At 37.9% G+C, this 22,282-nt stretch overlaps 1 protein-coding gene across 2 annotated transcripts in view; it reads right to left on the minus strand.

Annotated features, from left to right (window-relative positions):
• Positions 1-103: 103 nt before the first annotated feature.
• The window catches only part of LOC101745438 (max dimerization protein 4), a 398,245-nt gene continuing 376,066 nt past the window's right edge, over positions 104-22,282 (minus strand). For both annotated transcript variants that reach the window (XM_012694310.4, XM_012694311.4), the window contains exons 6-7: positions 7,452-7,651; positions 104-6,750 (exon numbers count right to left, since the gene is read on the minus strand). In XM_012694310.4, coding sequence (XP_012549764.1) covers positions 7,452-7,651 — 200 coding nt within the window. In that variant the 3' untranslated portion in view covers positions 104-6,750. The remainder of the gene's footprint in view (positions 6,751-7,451; positions 7,652-22,282) is intronic.

Here is a 22,282-nt window from a genome sequence, read left to right on the forward strand (position 1 = left end):
GATTATCAGCATAGGTAGGAAAAAAAGCATCTTGAGTTCAGTATTTAAAAACCCTTGTTCTAGATACTCCAAGACTGTCGAGGTATGAAATGATACAAAGAAAAAATATTTATTTATATTTTTATTAAATTAATTCTATAACTTTCTTACATATAGTAAATAATAAAAGTGCCAATTTCGTCAATTACATTGATTGATGCAGTTACATATTCACACCAGCTTATTTACAACAGTCAGTACAATATTTTTACTCTGACGAGAGACACTTCGTATCGGCGTAGCCGCGCCTTTATCTCGATAATTCCGCATTCGATTTTCAATATCGATAATCCACTTTTCGCATCGCATTGTTGCCGATAGTTCAATCAAACGTTTATACAAAACACTGGAACCTATAACAGATGTTTGATGACTATTCACGCACTTTATTTACAACCTTTTCCTCCACATCGACGACAAAAGAATAACTGAATGACCGCGCTCGGCCCGCTTCACCATTTACAACAATATTAAGATAGTAACGTATATTTATTCGCCAATACACAGAGAACAGTTTGGTACTAGGCGAACGAGAACGCGTCAGGCGACGCTGCGTCACAACTCCGCGTTTCTTGGTCCAAGAATATATCTATTTATTTGTATAAAATTTTGTCCCAAATATTTACAACTGTTAATTTTTACAACTTCAGCGTAATGTTTTTTTTTTAACAATGACACACGGCCTAAAATTGCGCGGAATTGTGACGCACGCCTGAAATGGCCAAGGAATTCACGAATGTTCAGTCCCTATGACAAGATTGCTTTACTAAAAATTTTTTTTATCTAAATATCACGCTCTGTTGTCACTTAGCGCGTCACCTGGTGGTTCTGATGCATATGTTACAATTTATGACCTCAACGTATTTATATCTCATAAAAAGATTATCTATCTATAAATATGTTTATTCACACCAGAACCACTCACACTACCCTATCGTTACAGTGATATTATTACTTAGCGCTATTTACGCTGTAAACAACTACTGGAACAATCGAACGATATCGCAAAATAAACACTGTAGCAATAGGACAATTTTTAAAACAGATTACAACGAAACTATAGATTAGATTCGATGGCCCGCGTGTCCCGTTTTATTAGACTTAGCTATTCGTAGACAATAGCGTCCCTGTTACATAGTTTAAAAATTAATATTTAGATATAACAAAAGTGAAGTCTTATACAGAATTTGTACTCATTATAGGCGTCCCGTCGCCGCTTGAACACTCCTTGCAAATAAACGTTAGAGTGTGATTTAAAAACGTCAAACGTATAGGACACGGAATGAAAATTGAATACGAGTGCTAGATACAAATAAATAAAAAAAAAAACAATGCAATATTACATGAATAGTGTCCGTAGCGAATGCATTGAACCGAAAATCAACAAGTAGCGATTCGATGAAAGAAAACACTGGTACGAGTCACGAAATTAATTGGTCACTAAACAATCTAAAATAAATATATTCTTTTATGATAAAATAAATAAATAAAATTTCATTTTCCTTAAAATTTATCTGTTCCAAATACGAAGAAGACACATTTAACAACTTTAAAGATGACAGTGGTACAGCTCTAGTGACGGGAGTAAAAATGACTGATGAATAAATTGGAATCGAATGAGGAAATTTTGAATGAAGTTAACAACTTATTTTGATGCATTTAATAATTCGATGCATTTTTATATCACTTGCAAAAATAAATTTACGTGAAGTTGTACTCATTTCCGCTTATTACATATTATATAATGAAATCCTTTGAATATCCAAAATATTGAAGTTCCTTCCTTCAATATTTTTTTTATTGCTTAGATGGGTGCACGAGCTCACGGCCCTCCTGCTGTTAAGTGGTTACCGGAGGAGGACTTCCACAACATAAATTCCGCCACCCACCTTGAGATATGAGTTCTAAGGATAGTTAGTTCTAGATAGATCTACACAACTGTCATTTTTACATGTTAGAGCTTCGTATTTGATAAGTTCTACTCTCCGTAATATTTGGAATAGAGATTAAAGTGTCTTATTCTGAAAATATTCAACTCAAAACAACAAGTCAATAGAAATAAAATCAGTTTTTTTTAACGAATCTATATAATATAAATGTCGATTTTATTAATTATTAATTAAATCGACTTCAATAACGAACAAAATATAATTATTGAGTAATGTAATTTTTTTAGAATAAGACATAGTTTGACATAAGCAGTTCTGAGCATTTCAAGTGGGTAGTTGATGTATCGGACAAGAAACACTTAAGAAATACAAAAACCAATTGACGAAGTTCGGGGATTTACGTATAGATTTCCAAATAAAATTAATTAAACGAATTGTTTTCGATGTTAAATAAAGGAAACCAAAATATTTTTTTTAAACGCGGCAAAGATTCTCATGCTCTTGTCTATGTCTTTGTAGATATTCTATGTTTTAATTTGGGCACAGATTATACGTACTTGCTGAAATACCATTAGGAAGATGGAAAAATCAACGACTTGGACTATGGAGGATAGAGGTAAGAATAATTAACTGTGTATAGGAAAATTGTCCGTCGAAATGTGTTAAATTAGGGTGGCGCTACATTAGCATCAGGGTAAATTTTAAAGGAAGCACCAAATATTATTACTAGAGTAGATTTGAGAAGTTTTATCCATAACTTTTCTTTTATTCAGATACTTTTTCATAAAATGAAATGTCAATAAATCAATAACCGTACTATTTATTCATTGTTTACGAAATAAAATCACTCTAGGTGCACGTCTTCTTGTAATAATTCTATAAGGTTTATTGCATTATTTTGTACAATGTAAGTTGTTGAAAATTTCCATAATTAACTACTTTAGTTGAAATGATTTTTTTTTACTCTGCATACTGCAGTTCATCTAGAATTGCTACCATACCATAGGTGAGAGGGTATTTATAGGATAGAGTTGCATAATTTTTCAGCTTTTTCCCATACGAGATTCTCCTTACCTCTACCCTCCGTAGCCAGGACGTACAATTTGCAGCCGCTAATCAAAGTTGTTGAATGAATGATAATGTGTGAGTGTTGTGAGCGAGCGAGTCGCGTCCGACGGAAGCCGCGCGCCTTCCACGAGAGATCACCGGTCGTTTAAACGATACTTACAAAAAATGTCATTTTAAAACTAAACTTATCCATAAACGTTCGTAATTAAAACAAATTTACATTATTTTAGTAAGAAAATTAAAACAAACATCATTCGTCAGGGCCCGAACATTACGCGAATATCAAACGCTCGAAGGAGAAACAAAACGAACAGTGTGCTTAGTGCGAGTTTTTTTTAACGTTCTCGATAGCGTAGAAGTTAACCCAATTTTGTATGCAGTTGGAACAGCGCCCCTAGCGGCGAACGTAGGCAAACGATCCTATTCCATACAAATATGAGCTAACTTTTACGCTATCGAGAACGTTAAAAAACTAAGCGCACTAAGCACACAGTTTTATCGAAATCCACTGATATTCAGTCGCTCGTTTTTTTTTTATAAAGATGTCAATGAAAGTATACGTGCACTCATATTGTTTTGTTTGAGAAAATAACAATAAAAAAATAATAGAATTGTAACGACCCTATTCTCCCCACGTATAATCATTTTTGGTACATTTGTCCACGTAAAGTAAAATTGTCGAAATGAACATGTCATCGAAATATTAGGATGTTTTATTCATCAGCTTCTGGAATCATTCGGTGGATTATTACAAAACTAACAGTTGCAATAGATTATTCGACTGTATTATGACGTTGTAGCATTTACAAAAGCAATTTTTTCTTTATTTATTTTTTGAACCTGCATTTTATTGCTCTTTACTGGTGGTAGGACCACTTGTGAGTCCGCGCGGATAGGTACCACCGCCCTGCCTATTTCTGCCGTGAAGCAGTACTGTGTTTCAGTTTAAAGGGTGGGGCAGCTGTTGTAACTATACTGAGACTTTAGAACTTGTATCTCAAGGTGGGTGGCGCGTCTACGTTGTAGATGTCTATGGGCTCCAGTAACCACTTAACACCAGGCGGGCTGTGAGCTCGTCCACCCATATAAGCAATAAAAAAATATTATTGGACTTGGAAAGCATCGACAATTATTTTTTTATTGCCCTTGTAAGCAGACGAGTACACTGCCCACCTGATAGTGAGTGGTTACCGTCAATGCCAGGGACAGAGCCAAGCCGCTGCCTACCGTTAAGTGAAGAAGGACATGTCCTAAAATTATCGTGTTTTTGCTCTTTTTTTTTTCATGAATACGACAGTCGGCACAGAGTTTTAAAACTTTCATATTATAGTATCTTTCAACGAAGCTATTAATTAATTTAAATAAAATTATTTCCGTAAAACAGTCAAAAATCCTATTGTTAAATGTAATGTTATTTATGATACAATGTAAACCTAAGCTTGTCGTTTATTGTGCCAATAAAATTAACAATGTCGATTATTTTTAGAAGATTACTCAGATACGAACAGACTAGCCTTAAATAAAACATCCCTTGTAAAATGACTCGTAAACTTCGAACTGTGTGACATTAAAGTGAGATCATTAATATTCAAATATTAATACTTATTTAAATTAAAACAAATATGTTAGTGAGTTGAGTGTATGTGTTTTTAAAATGACTTCCATAATTGATAATGTAATTGAACTTAATTTAAGATGAGGTTCGCTTGTGTCGTCTAATTTTAACATCATATAACATGTTTTATGTATTTGTTAGCCCACTGAGTTTCTCGCCGGATCTTCTCAGTGGGTCGCGTTTCCGGTCCGGTGGTAGATTCTGCGAAGCACTGCTCTTGCTAGGGTCAGTGTTAGCAACTCTCCGGTTTGAGCCCCGTGAACTCACCTACACACGTTAGGGTGAAGCTGAAATAGCCTCTCAAGGCTATCAGCATAGGTAGGAAAAAAAAATGTATTTGTATTAAAAAAGTTATAAACGCAACTATATTAACCAGATTGAATTAACCAACGTTAGTACGCGGATTCGCGCTGTTGTTATCTCACAATCAACCATTTTGTTCTCAGTCTCAGAAAACAATTATTAAGTACCATCTAAGACTTCAAGGTGGGTGGCGCATTTACGTTGTAGATGTCTATGGGCTCCAGTAACCACTTAACACCGAGTGCGCTGTGAGAGCTCGTCCACCAATCTAAGCAATAAAAAAAAACTTGCAATGTCGCCCGCGACTACAAAGTACTCGAAACATAGGCGATAATTAAATAATAATTAAAAGAAAGAAGAAAAAAAATCCGCTAGATTATAGCTGTGTGGGTAGTTTTAAATAAGTCTACGGTTCGCGAAAACCATAGAGTTACCGTCTAAAAGTTTCGTGTTTTTTTTTATAGAATGTTAATATGGTAAATGGAAAAATGTCGCTTTCACGTTGTAAGATATTGCGACGTGGTAAAATACAAAATAAATTTTTGGAACAACAAATTTAAAGTTATCATGAATGATGACGTTAAAATTAGACAACTACAACAAAAACTTAGAGAAATTTAGATTGAAACGATAAATAAAAAAAAAAAAACATCATTATTGTTTCTTCTTAACGAAGAAAGACCGACACTAAATGTCCTGTTAAGCTATTTCAATGAATGAATCCTAAAACAACAAAAAAAAAATATGGTAAGAACTGAATTTTTCGAAAAATAAATTAACTATCTACAAAGTTATTTTACGAATATTGAAATTTAAGCAACTGGGCTTCCGGATTGAAACGAAAGGGTAGGAAATAAAATTTGTTTATTTTTTATTTCTTGTCTGTAATGTTTATTAAATTATGTTATAGTGAAATCAATGGAACGCTTCCGAATAATTATTTTACGAATCGTTTCAAAGCCGCTAATGCAATATCGATTCTGAGGGTGAATATTGTATTTGTTATTTTTATGTTTATAAATCAAAATTATTTCAATATTTTCATCAATCAAATTAATATCAACTAATCGTTAATTTTTACAAAAAAAATAATTATATATATACACAGATAAATATAAAATTAAATTACTATATTAATATATTCTCTTTACAACATATTGCATAACACATATTTTTAAATTTCAGCAACAAAATAATAAAAACAACAATAATTAATAAGTACTTAGAGAGTTTGAAGTATATGAAAAAAAAAACTGTATTCGATTATGTCCAATATATAAGTAGAAAAATAAAAATGTTAATATACTCAACCAAAGGATCCCTTGGTAAAGAGAACGAGCTTGTGATTAGTCAAACTGGCCGAGGTAATACAACATCAGATAAGCAGTTTCAAAAAAAAATATAAAAATTGCACGATTTTAAGTGTTTACAACACAGTGGAATATGCTATGTCTCGACGTTATATCATTACAAACGAATGGAATAAAATAAAATAGAAACAGTCTAATCACTTAGTATTGCAATCGACCGTGTCGAGCCAAGCTCGGTAAATAAAATTCTGATGAGCGAAATGTGTATAATAATAATAATAATTATAAAAAAAAACACTTTGATTTTTGGCAATTTTGTACTTAGTGATGTTTCGTAGAGGTGTGTGGGTGTGTCGTGCGATGTCTTGTCGGGAGCGTGACGCGGCGCGGGCGCGACGCTGTCACAGTTAAAACGTTCGACTTATATTTTGTACATGTAACAACGAAATGTTCTACGTTTTCTTGTATACGTTATTTATATACGTGTGCGTTGATATTGTTCACGCGACGCGCCGCAACCGCCCACCTGGAAAGTAGAAAGAGTAAATTAGCATTATTCTCAAAAGTAACAACGTTCAATAATTTTATATCAACAATATTTTATATCGTTAAAGATAGGTCGTATTCGGGAACTGGTTATACTTTATTCCGTTTGTGTCGTATATGTTGTCAGTAGCTGTAACATAGAAGAAATTTCTAGCTTGACAACCTTTGATTTATTGTTCTTTTAACTAATGATTTTTTGGGCATGAAGCTCCCTAATGTTTTTTATTTTTATTGCTTAGATGGGTGGACGGGTTTACAGCCCACCTGGAGTCAAGTGGTTACTGGAGCCCATATACATCTACATCGTAAATGCCGCCACCCACCTTAAGATATGAGTTCTAAGTTACAAGGCTACCCTTCAAACCGAAACGCATTACTGCTTCACAGCAGAAATAGGCGGGTTGGTGGCACCTACCCGTGCGGACTCACAAGAGGTCCTACTACCAATAATTACGCAAATTATAATGTTGCGGGATTTCATTTTTATTACACGATTTTTATTCCTTAACCGTGTCAGTCAATCGTGAACATTTGTTATGTACGTATTTCATTAGAAAAATTGGTTCCGCCTGCGGAATCCGAACACCGGTGCATCGCTAGATACGAATGCACCGGACGTCTTATCTTTTAGGTCACGATGACTTATGTGAACAGGTACAGATTGTATCGTTATAAACTCACCTAGACCCTCGTGGATCTTACAGTGCGTCTGGGGCGGTTGTACGCGGTCTGGGGCGTGTACACGAGCGTCGTGTAGCTGTAGGGGGAGACGGGCCTGCCTCGCCGAGCCGCCTCACCCACTCCGCTGTCGGCGCTGTAGCCCGACACTAGCGACTCACTGTCGCTCTGGTTCGACGTGTAGCCGATGACGTCCACTTCATCTGCCAATCAAAAACGTCTTTCAGTATAAGATGTACAGGTTAAGGCCTCTGACGAAAACACTTGGCGTGACCTTGCGAATGGATTTTGACTCGATTCTGCGACCAATAGTTATTCCTTATAAAACATCTGGAGGATATTTTAGAATAAAATATAATACTATTTAAGGTTTACTATGCTGACAATCCGTTGTATTTTACTGAAACGTCTCTGCTTCTGGAAATGTCAATTCATTTTTTTTACTACCTAAACTGATAGCCTTGAGAGGCTATTTCCGTGTAACCTTAACTAGTAGGTGAGCTTTCTTGGCTCAAAACGGAGGTGTTGCTAACACTGGCCATAGCAAGAGCAGTGCTACGCAGAATCTACCACCGGATCGGAAACGCGACCCTCTGAGAAGATCCAGCGAGAAACTCAGTGGGCTGTGTCTGTGGGTTAATTTACTCGAGAACGATGACCGGCCAATTTATTGATTGCTAACACAATAAAAAGAAGAAGTAAAGATAAACGTAACGTTAAGAAAATAGCTGACGTTTGGAAGCGACGCCCGCGAGGAACAGCTGAGCCCGCAATCATTTGTTCGCTGTACATTGCTGATTCATGAAATTTAAATACGATAAAAACGACGAGTATTTATGCTAAAATTAGTAAATTATTGTAAACCTCAAAAACTGATGCTTCCCGGAAAAATAGAAGTCGAAATGTTTTTTTCCTTTTTTTTGCTTAGATGGGTAGACGTACGAACTGGTGTTAAAAGGGTTACCGGAGCCCATAGACATCTACAGTATAAATGCCGCCACACACCTTGAGATATGAGTTCTAATGTCTCAGTTTGTCTCAATTCGACTGTATGTTTTTTTTATGTTTGTTACCTCATAACTTTTGACTGGGTGAATCGATTTTGATGATTCTTTTTTTATAAGAAAGCTGACTTTTCCCGTGTGGTCTCATTTCACTTTAGTCATTTAGTTCAGTTCTGATAATGGTATCCATGAGAAAGCCGTTTAAGTCTTAAATTTGCATTAACTCAATAACTCATCACACCAACCGATATCTTTTTTTTTTTATTTGAAGTCGGTTTTTATTAAAGCATGTCTACTTACAATTATTTAAAGTACAAGTGTCAAGTGGAAGGAATCTAATGTCACATATTCTAGTCTAACGTCTAATGCGACGGACAGACAGCATTCGCGCTGCCTTCAACATCCACGTCACCAAGGCGGTAATTGCTGACGAAAGTTACAAACAATAGTGGAAAATCGTATGCGAAATAATGGTCTGATGGATTCCGTTGACGGTTGGGGAATCCAGACAAAGAGGAAGTCTTAATAAATAATATAAATATATTTACTAACAATCATGCCACGTTAACTGGTCCCGTGCTAAGTTCGTAAAGAACTTGTGTTACAGGTACCAGATAACAGAAATAAATGTAAGATTTTTATTATACACAATAATACACATACATATATTTAATATACATTCATAACCCAGTTTTTTTTTTTAAATATTTATCATATCCTCCCTTGGCGGGATTCGAACCCGCGACCCCTTTGTGTAGTGACCATGCCACTGACTACTACACCAGACGGCCGTTATGTTCCATTCAACCTAGGTTAGTAGTTATATGAACTGTAATACCCTGTACACAGTTTAGCGATTTTTTACAAAATGCACTTCTTTTTAATTATCCAAAACCTCCCCCCAAATTCACATAATTGATGCTAAAACTATCGTACTGTTAACTGTAATTACGTACTACAAAAAAAAAACCAGACAAAAACTTTTCCTAATTAAAAAAACCTCGCGAAATTTCCACAGGAAGATATTAAAATGAAAGAAACAAAAAAAAGTCAAAAAGTAGAGTGATTAATGCAGCACACTCGAAGCACTTAGGCACAAAACGGAATTATAAAGCGTGCGTATTTTATGCACGGAATAATCTCCTTACGTCGCTTATAGAGTTTTTTTTATGTCTGCATCGTCGTGTGGCTCAAATGTAATTCGATGTTAGGGTTGAAATATACATGATGAAATATACATTTAAAGTCAGTTCCATTAGTCTGCTTTTATGGGATTACTTGGATTGGTCAATAGTGACTGCTTTACAAGACATTTGTTCTAAAGTTCTTGAAAAAAATAATTCTAGATATACAGGGTGTCCCAGAAACAACAGATAATACTGAAACACCTCATAGTAGAGCCATTGGGGACACAAAATAAAAAAATATAAATTCTCTGGTAGTATCGAAATTACGTATTTTAAAAAAAAAGTTGATATTTTCCGCCTTATGAAGCAGTCACTATTGACCAATCCAAGTAATCCCATAAAAGCAGACTAGTGGAATTGACTTTAAATGTAATCCCGCAAAATTCGTGGGAACTCAAGCTTAATCATTCATGTTTCATTACAACAAATTTAGCACAACTTACAAACTTTATCGGACTACGAGACGAGCGTCTCGTCAATAATTCTCGATTCGATAATCGAAAGTTTTCACGATATTCCAGCGTAGCAACCCTATTTTCATCTCACACGAGTGTTCAAAGATAAGCCGCCATGGAAATTTGATTCAGAGATTATTCTTTATTGAAAAAGAAAATAGAAAAAAAAGTACTTTAAGAGGCTATTTAGACGGGCTCCTAATATTGCGAGGGGGGATATTTTAAGAGAAATTGCGTTGAAGAATAATAGATGAGGGATTAATGTTATCAGAGGTGAATGTTACACTTTACTTATTCTGTTAGATCAACAGGGGATTGTGAATATGTAATTTCAAAGTTCAACAGCCTATTACGGGGATAATCAACAAACGCTTCAAATGTTAAGTTTGTGGAAGGTTTAACGACGGAGGGAAGATCTTTCACCGAGCGGGTGATTTTGCTCGGTAGACCGACAGTCCGAAAGTTGTTGTTCGGAACTTGTATATATGCAAACTTATTTTGAAAATATCGTAAGCTAGATTAAGGCATCTATCAAATATCTTATGTTTTCTGATGGCTACCGCCACAAGTTGAATATATTCCTTTTTTTTTATAGTGTCAAAAGAGTTGGAGAACGTAGCGAGAAGAGAAAGAAGTTGCACGCCGTTCATTTGAAAATAAACGATCCCAATATAAGTTGCATCGTGTTGAGAAAAAGATTAGGTGTCAGGACCAATCCGACTCTCTCCCTTGAATGATGCGGTTTAACAATTCATTGTTCGATTTCTACGAATCTACACTAAATCTAAAAGTGGCAAAAGAACTCTGAATTCATTAACCAAAACTCAAAGACTTCAAATAATCTATTCATATTTCAATAGAACATTTTCGGATCGGCAGACAAAACGAAAAAAAAAAAAAAGAAAAATGTACGATGATATCGAACGAAAAAGATATTAGATGAAAGACATTCGAAAGATAAATTAGTTATAAACTTCTATTTTAGTTTGTGAAAGCTTCGAGCTTAGCACTAGGGATGATAAAACTTCGTAAACTTCCTAAGATACTTTGAATGAAAATATATTGCACATGACATGTGTCAAATAATGACGACTTATGGCAAAAGCATCGTATGCCCTAAATTCCAAAGCTCGTTTCGAGATCCATACTTAAGTTTTAAATATTTTATTGTATGTCTTCTTTTCTATTGTAGCACTAGCAGACCCGGCCACACGTTGCTGTGGCTAAGGTTTTTGTTTTTAAATAACACTTGTCCGGCTATGCTAATAACAAAAGTTAACAAAGTAAGAACAATTGGATTTCACTGTATTGCGTTTACTACGAAATAAATTTAACTTATACTTTAGCCTCAGCAAGAGGTGGTGCTTATGCCATTAAATTGTAGCTTATGTGAAACGTTGGTAATTTTAACACAGCGCCATCTATGAGATATTAATGTCGTATTGTAATTGTCTGTAAAAGCTGATTTAAAGCACCATCTGTTTTAGACTTATGAAGATTTACAATTAATAACAATAATCAACATAAGAAATCATTTTATTGTTAACTAATAAATATTGTGACCATTAATCGAAATAAAAACCATCCTATGGCCTAAGTTGGAACAAAACACATATTTAAAAAAAAAATAAGTTAAAATCGGTTCAGTAGTTTAGGTGTCCATCGCGGACAAACAACGTGACACGTAATTTATATACATTAAGAAGAAGATATATTTTAAGAATATGGAATATGGAAATTCTGGTTTAAGTGTTTGGCGACTACAGCAACTATCAGTCAGCGAGTGTGGTTTCGTCGTAAGAAATTCAATGCTAGTACTTAGTGAACCAATTATTATACGATGATGGAACTATTGTAGTAGAATGAAAATGCCCGTCATTTTGTAACTTGCATTCCTGTATGAGTAAGGAAACTCAAGGGTTCAGCTTGTTTGCAAACGGCCCGAACTCCAATAAACAGCTCAAGAGCAGCTGTTTGACAAATGAATCTACTTCCAGATCAGAATCGCGAACGAGAGCTGGCGATAAACTCAGCAGCTTGTTAATGAGACGCTAGAACTTATATCTCAAGATATGTGGTGCATTTACGTTGTAGATGTCTATGGGCTCCAGTAACCACTTAACGCCAGATGGGCTGTGAGATCGTCCACCCAACTAAGCAATAACAAAAAAAAAGAAGAAAAAAAACTGGTACTATGGCTAATTGACTTTGTCTTTAGCTGCTGTTAGCTTAAGACTGGTAGCGTCCAAGCATTGTGAGCTTATACCGAGGATCTGAATGTGTCCAGGGTGGCGGGGGGTGCTGTGTGAGTCGGTTCAGAGTTGTAGTTAGGGATAGCGATGAAAGAGAGGGCTATCGAAACCGAGCGTCCGGCTTTCCTGATACGAAGCAGTAATGCGAGGGCTCCTTGTCCCCCTTGCGTTGAGCGTCTTAAATATTAAGTATATTTTTTTAAGTTAAAGGTAAGTTTTTAAGTTCAATCTAATCTTAAATATGTATTATTATAATTGTATTATCTATGGACAGTACAGTTTTTTTTATAATTTATCTTGTAAATTATTATTTTATAAATTCAAATTAGATAATTTCACGTGATGTGCGTTCACGAATGTTCACGCCGTGGAACAGAAAATGATTATTGTAATAGCAAAATTGTATTTTGCAATTTAATAATAAAAATGGGAACTATGTGATTTATTCAGTATTCAGAACGCAGCATATGTTTTTTTTTTGAGAAATATTTTTTATCTATATCGTAGAACAAAGGTTTTAGGCGTATAGTAATGGCGCCGTGTAGTTTCGCGCCAATTTCCTGCAATACATGTTAAATGGCGGCCAATCGGAAACTCAGCGCTCGTTCCACTCTTCCGGCCACTCTGTAGGCTCTAAAATGAATTCAAGTAAATGTATTCGAATGTTCTCGAAGTTTCGAACAAAGTAATCTTATGCGTTTTTCCGTTAAAATATCTGATAAACAGTGGTGTCTAAAAATTTATTTATAGTTTTTTTAATGTCTATGTTCATATTTTCAGCCTTTCAATGCTTTAGATAAGCAGATTAATTAATTTATTGAAAAAAATTGTAAAAATATTTTGTCATTTGATACATTAATAGTTTTTTTTAATGTCTATTTTCACAATTTCAGCAAATGTTTTAGGTAAGCATAACTTACTGAATATATAAGAAAATAAAATGCCATGTAAATTATTCTTAAATTACATTAGTTTTTTAAGTTTCCAACAAAAATAAACAAACATATTCTTCATATTTCTATATAGAATCCGCAAAACTGTTTCACACAAATATCCTTTATTAAATTAGGCCGCGGTACTGCTTTAGTGTGCGATTTAAATCATTATTACCTACTAATTAGAATACACGCGCTCTCGAATGAGAAGTGGTCCGCAACGTCGACCACCGCGCCGTTGTAATTCAGACGATCATTAAAATAAAGCCTATCCAAACGTAAAACGTCAACAAAAATAGCGTTTAATTTTTTTTTTTTTTTTTTTTATTGCTTAGATTTGTGGACGAGCTCACAGCCCACCTGGTGTTAAGTGGTTACTGGAGCCCATAGACATCTACAACGTAAATGCGCCACCCCCATCTTGAGATATAAGTTCTAAGGTCTTAGTATAGTTAAAACGGCTACTCCACCCTTCGAACCGAAACGCATTACTGCTTCACGGCGGAAATAGGCGGGGTGGTGGTACCTACCCGTGCGGACTCCCAAGAGGTCCTACCACCAGTGATTACGCAAATTATAATTCTGCGGGTTTGATTTTTATTACACGATGTTATTCCTTCACCGTGGAAGTCAATCGTGAACATTTGTTGAGTACGTATTTCATTAGAAAAATTGGTACCCGCCTGCGGGATTCGAACACCGGTGCATCGCTACACACGAATGCACCGGATGTCTTATCCTTTAGGCCACGACGACTTCGAATTGAATTGATTATTACATACCAACACGTTGCCGTGACTTAGCGTTACGTATGCTGTATCAAAATTTTCTTTAGTGTCGACTTGTATCAAAATTTTCATTAAAGTGTCAAATGTCTCAATTCGCATTTGGGATGCTTCTGTGATGCCACATTTGTTTTTTTTATGACCAAATATTAGTCGTTCGTTACCACGAAAACTGTGAAGCATCAAAACTTTGGGAAAATTAAACCGACTGAATAATAAACGCGAAATTAAACTACATAAGTAAGTTGTTTCTTCGCGTAGTGAAAACCGAAAGTAACAGCTAAATATACTTACATATGTATTTTTTTCTTTAAAAATTTTCAAGTCAGCTCTTTCTAATTCTCGTTAGCATTGCAGATGGCATAAGTACCACCGCTTACACCTCAGGTAAAATAGACCCACTGTACTTAAGCCTGGATCTTTGTAAAATTATCTTTAACGAATTTTCACGACCAACGTAACATAGATTTCATTACTTTTCAATTAACAGGGACAAAGGGGACGTTCCGCGCGGACTCGCAAACCGACTCCCCGACTCGCATGCACTGCATTGACATGACTCACAGACTCGCGTACGCCATTGTGCACGACCGTAGTGAGTTTACATTTATTAACGGGGCAATATTTCGGACTCTCGCAATTTATTTCGGACACAAATTGAATACAGGGTGTTGTCTGTTCGGGATTCGTGAAAGGGTGTGTTTTTTCAATCACATTCAAGAAAACAGTGTTAAAGTAAGTCAGATTCAAGTCAAGATTCAGCGAAGTCCTGCTCTTGCTAGGGCTAGTGTTAGCAAGGCTGTCTCCTAGACTGAGCCCCGTGAGTTCGTCTAGACGTTCGATGAAGCTAGCACAATCCCTCGAAGTTTCTAGCAATATGTAGGAAGAAAAAAATGAAGATTCAAAATCACCAATACAATTTGAAATATCTTCGTTTTAACAAATTATTATAGTCTCGTGTAAAAACGGGCGGCCATTTTTTTTAGAAAGACCAATGATTTCACTTCCCTCCTGATGTTACGTAGCTACCGGACCCTTTAAATATTAACAACGTAAATGCCGCCACGCCCCATTGATACATGATTACCATGTGTTTGTTATAAAGTAGTGGTTACAGTACAGCAGCTGCTGCCTAACGTCAAATCGGAATGCGGTAGTAATAGGAAAGGTGGTGGTGCCTACCCTGCCTGGGATCACAAGAAGTCTTACCAACATTAAAAAATAAATTATATTTATGTAGCGGCAGCCCTAAGTTACCATGTTACGTGTACACTGAATGAGCTCTGAAAACGCGGCCTTTGTGTGCTTAAAAATAAGTTGAATGCGCGTGAAAATAGTTTTACCCGTTTTATTTACAAGAAAGGCGTAATTGGTTTTCGGATATATATATTTTTTATACAATTTTGTACGCCATTTGTTTACTCGAATGTTATTCTTTATTGATTACGTACAAACTATGTATGTAAATAGGTAATAATGTATAAATTTTTTGTGTGTTTATCGTTTATGCGTCTTAAGACATTTATCCGATTTATAACGTACCTTAGTCCAATGGTTAGTATAGTTATACGAACGTACGAGAGATGGCGCGCGTGTAATTTCAACAAAGTATTTCTCTAAGATAAATACATTCCCGATCCTGTAGACTGAATGGTAAACAGTCGACGTCGCCCAAAACACGTCATTACGGATCCTCCTGATCCATTATAACGATGCTTTTAGGTACCTCAAGCACCGGTCATCCAAAACACGATTTTCACGCGATATAAAGAAGGGACTCTATATTGACTCCCTCGGACAACTAAAAAACGTTTGAATTGGTCACACTGCATCGAATCGAGCAGCGTGGATTAAGGCTGGGTTCACGCGGCATTGTCCTTCACGTTTTTTTTGTATTCGTTATTATAACGTACAATCATCACCCGGGTGTTCGTACGGTAGATTTTCATTCGTGTAAAAACGAATCGCCACAGTCTTCACACAGTTGTCACACACTCTGTCTCGTTCACATGGCACTGTGAGAGCTATACTATGCGCCACTGCAAGCCAAATACGTTGAAACTTCATTCAATTTGTTTGACAAATCCGTTGAGTATTCGTTTAAGCGCATAAGTCGGGTACGATTTTTTGCAGTGCAAACGACATGTGAATGCTTCTATGTACAATGTATGTGCCAGTGTTCATTGGTTAAGATATATACTGCAAATAAACGTGCAGGACAATGCCGTGTGAATCCAGGTTAAGTATAGCATGAGTCGAACTGCGAGCGAAGTTAAATACGTTCAGCCAATAATACACACGCGTACCAATGGTATAATTCTCATATGAATACGACAGAGGTAACCAACTGGGAGTTGAGGCGAAACTTGTACGGTTACGTAGAGCTCAGCCGGGCGCACTACCGCCTATTGATTTATTAATGAGTCCATTAAACTACGCCTTTACTCACTACTCAACGCTTCGACTATAAATCATAGAATATAAGATTTAGCGTTTGTCAAAGAGAATTTCGTGATTCGATTTTTATTAAAAGGAAGACTTTATGATAAACGCGCGCAGGTAATTGTCACCAATCTTGAAATTTTTTACGTGAGCGCGTTATTTTCACTCACAGGTAGGTACTACAACCCTGCCTATTTTTGCCGTGAAACAGTAATGCGTTCCGCTTTGAAGTGTGATGCAGCCGTTGTAACTATACTGAGACCTTAGAACTTATATCTCAAGGTAGGCGGCGGAATTTACAAAATGGCGGAGTACCAAGGTAATGGAGTCCAGCCAACCACGTCCGAGTCCAGCCGAGTAGCAAAAAAAAAAAAGTATAATAACTCAGAAAACAAACTTCAACAGCAAACCGAACTAAAAAAAAAATTCCCTTTTTTCTCATAGTGTTCATGCTGTTAGAGATATTAAAGTTTACACTCGATCGAAGTAGTTTCAGAGTTAGATTCAGACCACCGTCCCGTCGTTATGAAGCTCGGTCGCGCTCCCGATTCCGTTCCCGTCACGAGGACTGTGGTGGATTGGCACACGCTGGGCATCAGCCTGGCTGAATCTGATCCACCATCGCTCCCGTTTAACCCGGACTCTATCCCGTCTCCTCAGGATACCGCTGAAGCCATAGACATCTTAACGTCACACATCACCTCGACATTAGATAGGTCATCGAAACAAGTTGTAGCGGAGGACTTCCTTCACCGCTTCAAATTGTCCGACGATATTAGGGAACTCCTTAGAGCTAAGAACGCCTCGATACGCGCCTACGACAGGTATCCTACCGCGGAAAATCGTATTCGAATGCGTGCCCTACAACGCGACGTAAAGTCTCGCATCGCCGAAGTCCGAGATGCCAGATGGTCTGATTTCTTAGAAGGACTCGCGCCCTCCCAAAGGTCTTACTACCGCTTAGCTCATACTCTCAAATCGGATACGGTAGTAACTATGCCCCACCTCGTAGGCCCCTCAGGCCGACTCGCGGCGTTCGATGATGACGAAAAAGCAGAGCTGCTGGCCGATACATTGCAAACCCAGTGCACGCCCAGCACTCAATCCGTGGACCCTGTTCATGTAGAATTAGTAGACAGTGAGGTAGAACGCAGAGCCTCCTTGCCACCATCGGATGCGTTACCACCCGTCACCCCGATAGAAGTTAAAGACTTGATCAAAGACCTACGTCCTCGCAAGGCTCCCGGTTCTGACGGTATATCTAACCGCGTTATTAAACTTATACCCGTCCAACTCATCGTGATGTTGGCATCTATTTTCAATGCCGCTATGGCGAACTGTATCTTTCCCGCGGTGTGGAAAGAAGCAGACGTTATCGGCATACATAAACCCGGTAAACCAAAAAATCATCCGACGAGCTACCGCCCGATTAGCCTCCTCATGTCTCTAGGCAAACTGTATGAGCGTCTGCTCTACAAACGCCTCAGAGACTTCGTCTCATCCAAGGGCATTCTCATCGATGAACAATTCGGATTCCGTACAAATCACTCATGCGTTCAACAGGTGCACCGCCTCACGGAGCACATTCTTGTGGGGCTTAATCGACCAAAACCGTTATACACGGGAGCTCTCTTCTTCGACGTCGCAAAAGCGTTCGACAAAGTCTGGCACAATGGTTTGATTTTCAAACTATTCAACATGGGCGTGCCGGATAGTCTCGTGCTCATCATACGGGACTTCTTGTCGAACCGCTCTTTTCGATATCGAGTCGAGGGAACCCGCTCCTCCCCACGACCTCTCACAGCTGGAGTCCCGCAAGGCTCTGTCCTCTCACCCCTCCTATTTAGCTTATTCGTCAACGATATTCCCCGGTCGCCGCCGACCCCTTTAACTTTATTCGCCGACGACACGACTGTTTACTATTCTAGTAGAAATAAGTCCCTAATCGCGAAGAAGCTTCAGAGCGCAGCCCTAGCCCTAGGACAGTGGTTCCGAAAATGGCGCATAGACATCAACCCAGCGAAAAGTACTGCGGTGCTATTTCAGAGGGGAAGCTCCACACGGATTTCCTCCCGGATTAGGAGGAGGAATCTCACACCCCCGATTACTCTCTTTAGACAACCCATACCCTGGGCCAGGAAGGTCAAGTACCTGGGCGTTACCCTGGATGCATCGATGACATTCCGCCCGCATATAAAATTAGTCCGTGACCGTGCCGCGTTTATTCTCGGTAGACTCTACCCCATGATCTGTAAGCGGAGTAAAATGTCCCTTCGGAACAAGGTGACACTTTACAAAACTTGCATAAGGCCCGTCATGACTTACGCGAGTGTGGTGTTCGCTCACGCGGCCCGCACACACATAGACACCCTCCAATCCCTACAATCCCGCTTTTGCAGGTTAGCTGTCGGGGCTCCGTGGTTCGTGAGGAACGTTGACCTACACGACGACCTGGGCCTGGAATCAATTCGGAAATACATGAAGTCAGCGTCGGAACGATACTTCGATAAGGCTATGCGTCATGATAATCGCCTTATCGTTGCCGCCGCTGACTACTCCCCGAATCCTGATTATGCAGGAGCCAGTCACCGTCGACGCCCTAGACACGTCCTTACGGATCCATCAGATCCAATAACCTTTGCATTAGATGCCTTCAGCTCTAATACTAGGGGCAGGCTTAGGGACCCCGGTAACCGTACTCGTCGAACTCGACAAAGAGGTCGACGTGCAACCTAACCCATGCATCAGCCCGCTGAGTTTCTCGCCGGATCTTCTCAGCGGGTCGCGATTCCGATCCGGTAGTAGATTCATTCGCGAAACAATTGCTCTTGAGTTGTTAGGTCTCCTTCGGAGGCGCTCGGGCAGTTGTTAGCAAATCCCACCCCTCTTGGCTGAGCCTTTGCTCGCCCACCTGTCCTGGTGAAACTGGAAAGGCCTTCGGGCCACCAGTAAACTTTCAATCATAAAAAAAAAAAAAAAAAAAATAAAAAAAATAAAAAAAAAAAAAAAAAAAAGATATTAAAGTGAAGTTATAAAATGATTATATTGCCATCGGTCCCTGAAGCGTATGAAAACTTTCAAGGTAATCAGACGTTTGGAGTCGGTGACAATTATGTTCAAAGACAAACATTTTGTACATACATACCGCGCTAATAAAGCGTGTTCGTATGTCAATGTTCGCAACGAAACTATAATTATGCAAACGTTTATTATAATAAGCGAATCAGCGTTTCCTTCAGAGTACGTGACCAACTAAACTGAAAACTAATGCAGAGGGAAGATCACTTGCGACCATTGACCGGTAGATCGAACCGCAAATAAATATTTTCTTGGAATATTCCAAGATTACAGAATACAAGATTTCTTGGAATTATCGCTGGGGCACCGCCACAAAGTGCGCTATCCAAATATCAATCAGCATTTCGTCCATTAATGTGACCGCAGCTTCATTATGCTGTAAAGTTCATAAATATTAAATGACAGTTGTGGGTAGGCACAAATTGTCAACGTTGTGTCAATGTGACATTAGTTGAGATGTCACCTAATGAATCATGTGTTGACAGCTCATTTGTTTTACACTCTGTTACAAGGCGAAGGGGTTTTTTGTATTTATTTACAAAGTGACAAATACAGATTATCCAAAAATACTTGTAACCGATGATTTAGAGTAAAACCGGTTTTTTTTTAAACTTAGCACAAGATAATGATTATGAAATATACGATTCCATTCACGAATTGAGCGGCCGTTACGAGACCCCGTGACGTCACAGCCAGGGTCGCTCCGGGATTTATGGCGCTCCGGCACAAACAATCGCTAAATTATCGGTACCATAGATTTATGGGGTACTTGTACTATGGACAGGTGGAAATGTATTGATATCAGCTGCACGTACATACATTAGAAGTGTACGTGGCTATTACAATTATTTGCTAGATACGAAATTTCAGGCAAACTTTTCTATATATGGGTATGTTGTGTCGGTCCAGGTTTGCACCATACCATGAGCTCACGCTCTCTGGGTATTGTACCGTTGTACTCCGATCGGCGACCGTAAGCCCTCACGTGTAGACACCACACTTCTTTCTGCCTTTTCTGCCGCAATGCAGTGAGTTCCGGTTTCAATGGGAGTTGGACAATTGAGACTTCGGCCTAATGTCTCAAAGTAGCCAGCTTCAATCGCGTTGTGAGATCTATGGGCTTTGGAAGCCACTTAACATCACCCATAAAAAAACCGAGGGGTTCAGTTGCCGAATAAGCCGCATCCGATTCTACAATACATTTAAACTAATTTTAATTCGAAATGGTGTTCTCATGGACAACTGACCTTATGTCTCTGTAACGGCAGTTACTTGTCACCAACGTAAATAATTCATCATCAATCATCAACATCATTCAACATTAATCTTGGTTCCATTACATATACCTCACACCTCTCATGTCCTGTTATATTTACATCATGTTTATGTACATTTGAGGCCGTCAACACAAAACTGCCCTAACCCACAATTTTTCACACTTGTGCTTATATATTGCAATTTATAACATAATAAATTTTGATGGAAAACCGGCTTATCCCTAGTTTCACACATAGATAACAGATGACTTTGTAAACATTATTTTTGCGCGTATTGTTTTTGCTTACCAAGCCGTGTTAACGTAGATTCAAACCTCATTATCTCCATACTAAATATGATAAGCTTAGACCACTTTTGCGCTGACGGTCTCATTTAAGGAAAAGGTTGTAGGTATTATTACGAATCATTAGATCAGCACCGCTTTAGATACAACAAGGGCCGCGCTTAAAACTTTTAGACCCTCCCGAGCCTAGGGCGGCCCTCCCCTCGACTCGGATACATAATTTGTGTTGGCCAAAACAAATAAATAACAAAAGTTTTTCGCTAAGATCGCTATTTAGTTTTCCCTTTCGGAGACAATCGTTTTAAGACGAATCGCAGGTGAATTTATATGCGTATAGATTGAAGATGGATAGTGGATAAAAGTCGGCCGCGACTTTATACATCAAAATGGATGACATCACGAAGTTTCCCTAGGAAGTATTCTAAGTCTTATTCGAATTTTTTGGTACGAAAGTTGTAGAGGTTTTTTGAGGCGTATGCATACGTACCTATTTCTCGTTTGATACAATTGAAATGATTGGCGGGGTAGTCGTTGTGCAATACGAAGCAATGAAAAGCCTTTGCAGATCAGGGTGGATGGGAGCTTTGTAGCCACTTAATAGATATACAGAGAACTAGGAATATTGTGTTCTTTTTTTTTAATAATAAATAAATTGATTTACAGAGAACTAATGTGTGACTGTGTGCGTTGATTCCAACCCGGGCGGATACAAAAAAAAACAATTTTTTAAATTTTGTAGAGTAGTTATTCGATTTTGTGTCTTCATTAAATTATTAATAGGGTAAATATTTATTAAATTGAACAAGAGAGAATCGAAAAGCGGTTTGATTACCTTTGTTCCTATTATTTACTGTTCTTTTGTTGGGGTTTAGTTGTTGTTCAATGATTATCGGAGGGCAAACGCCGTGGCATTTCACACATGAAGTCGAACTCCTAATTTCATGGCAGCAAAGTCTTTCTGCCCCTCAAAGTGGAACGCACAAATCCTACACTTAATTATCAGCTAGTGCAACCCGACCACGTTCCGTGGTGACCGTCTCCAAATATTCATATACGAAAACCACTTACTTGTTGAAATTATTGGCATACCTTCTATTGCTGATGGTACTATAACAAAAGTCTGTCCTGATCTAGC

The sequence above is a fragment of the Bombyx mori genome, chromosome 23, assembly GCF_030269925.1.
Source record: "Bombyx mori chromosome 23, ASM3026992v2".
In the NCBI taxonomy this organism is placed as follows: domain Eukaryota; kingdom Metazoa; phylum Arthropoda; class Insecta; order Lepidoptera; family Bombycidae; genus Bombyx; species Bombyx mori.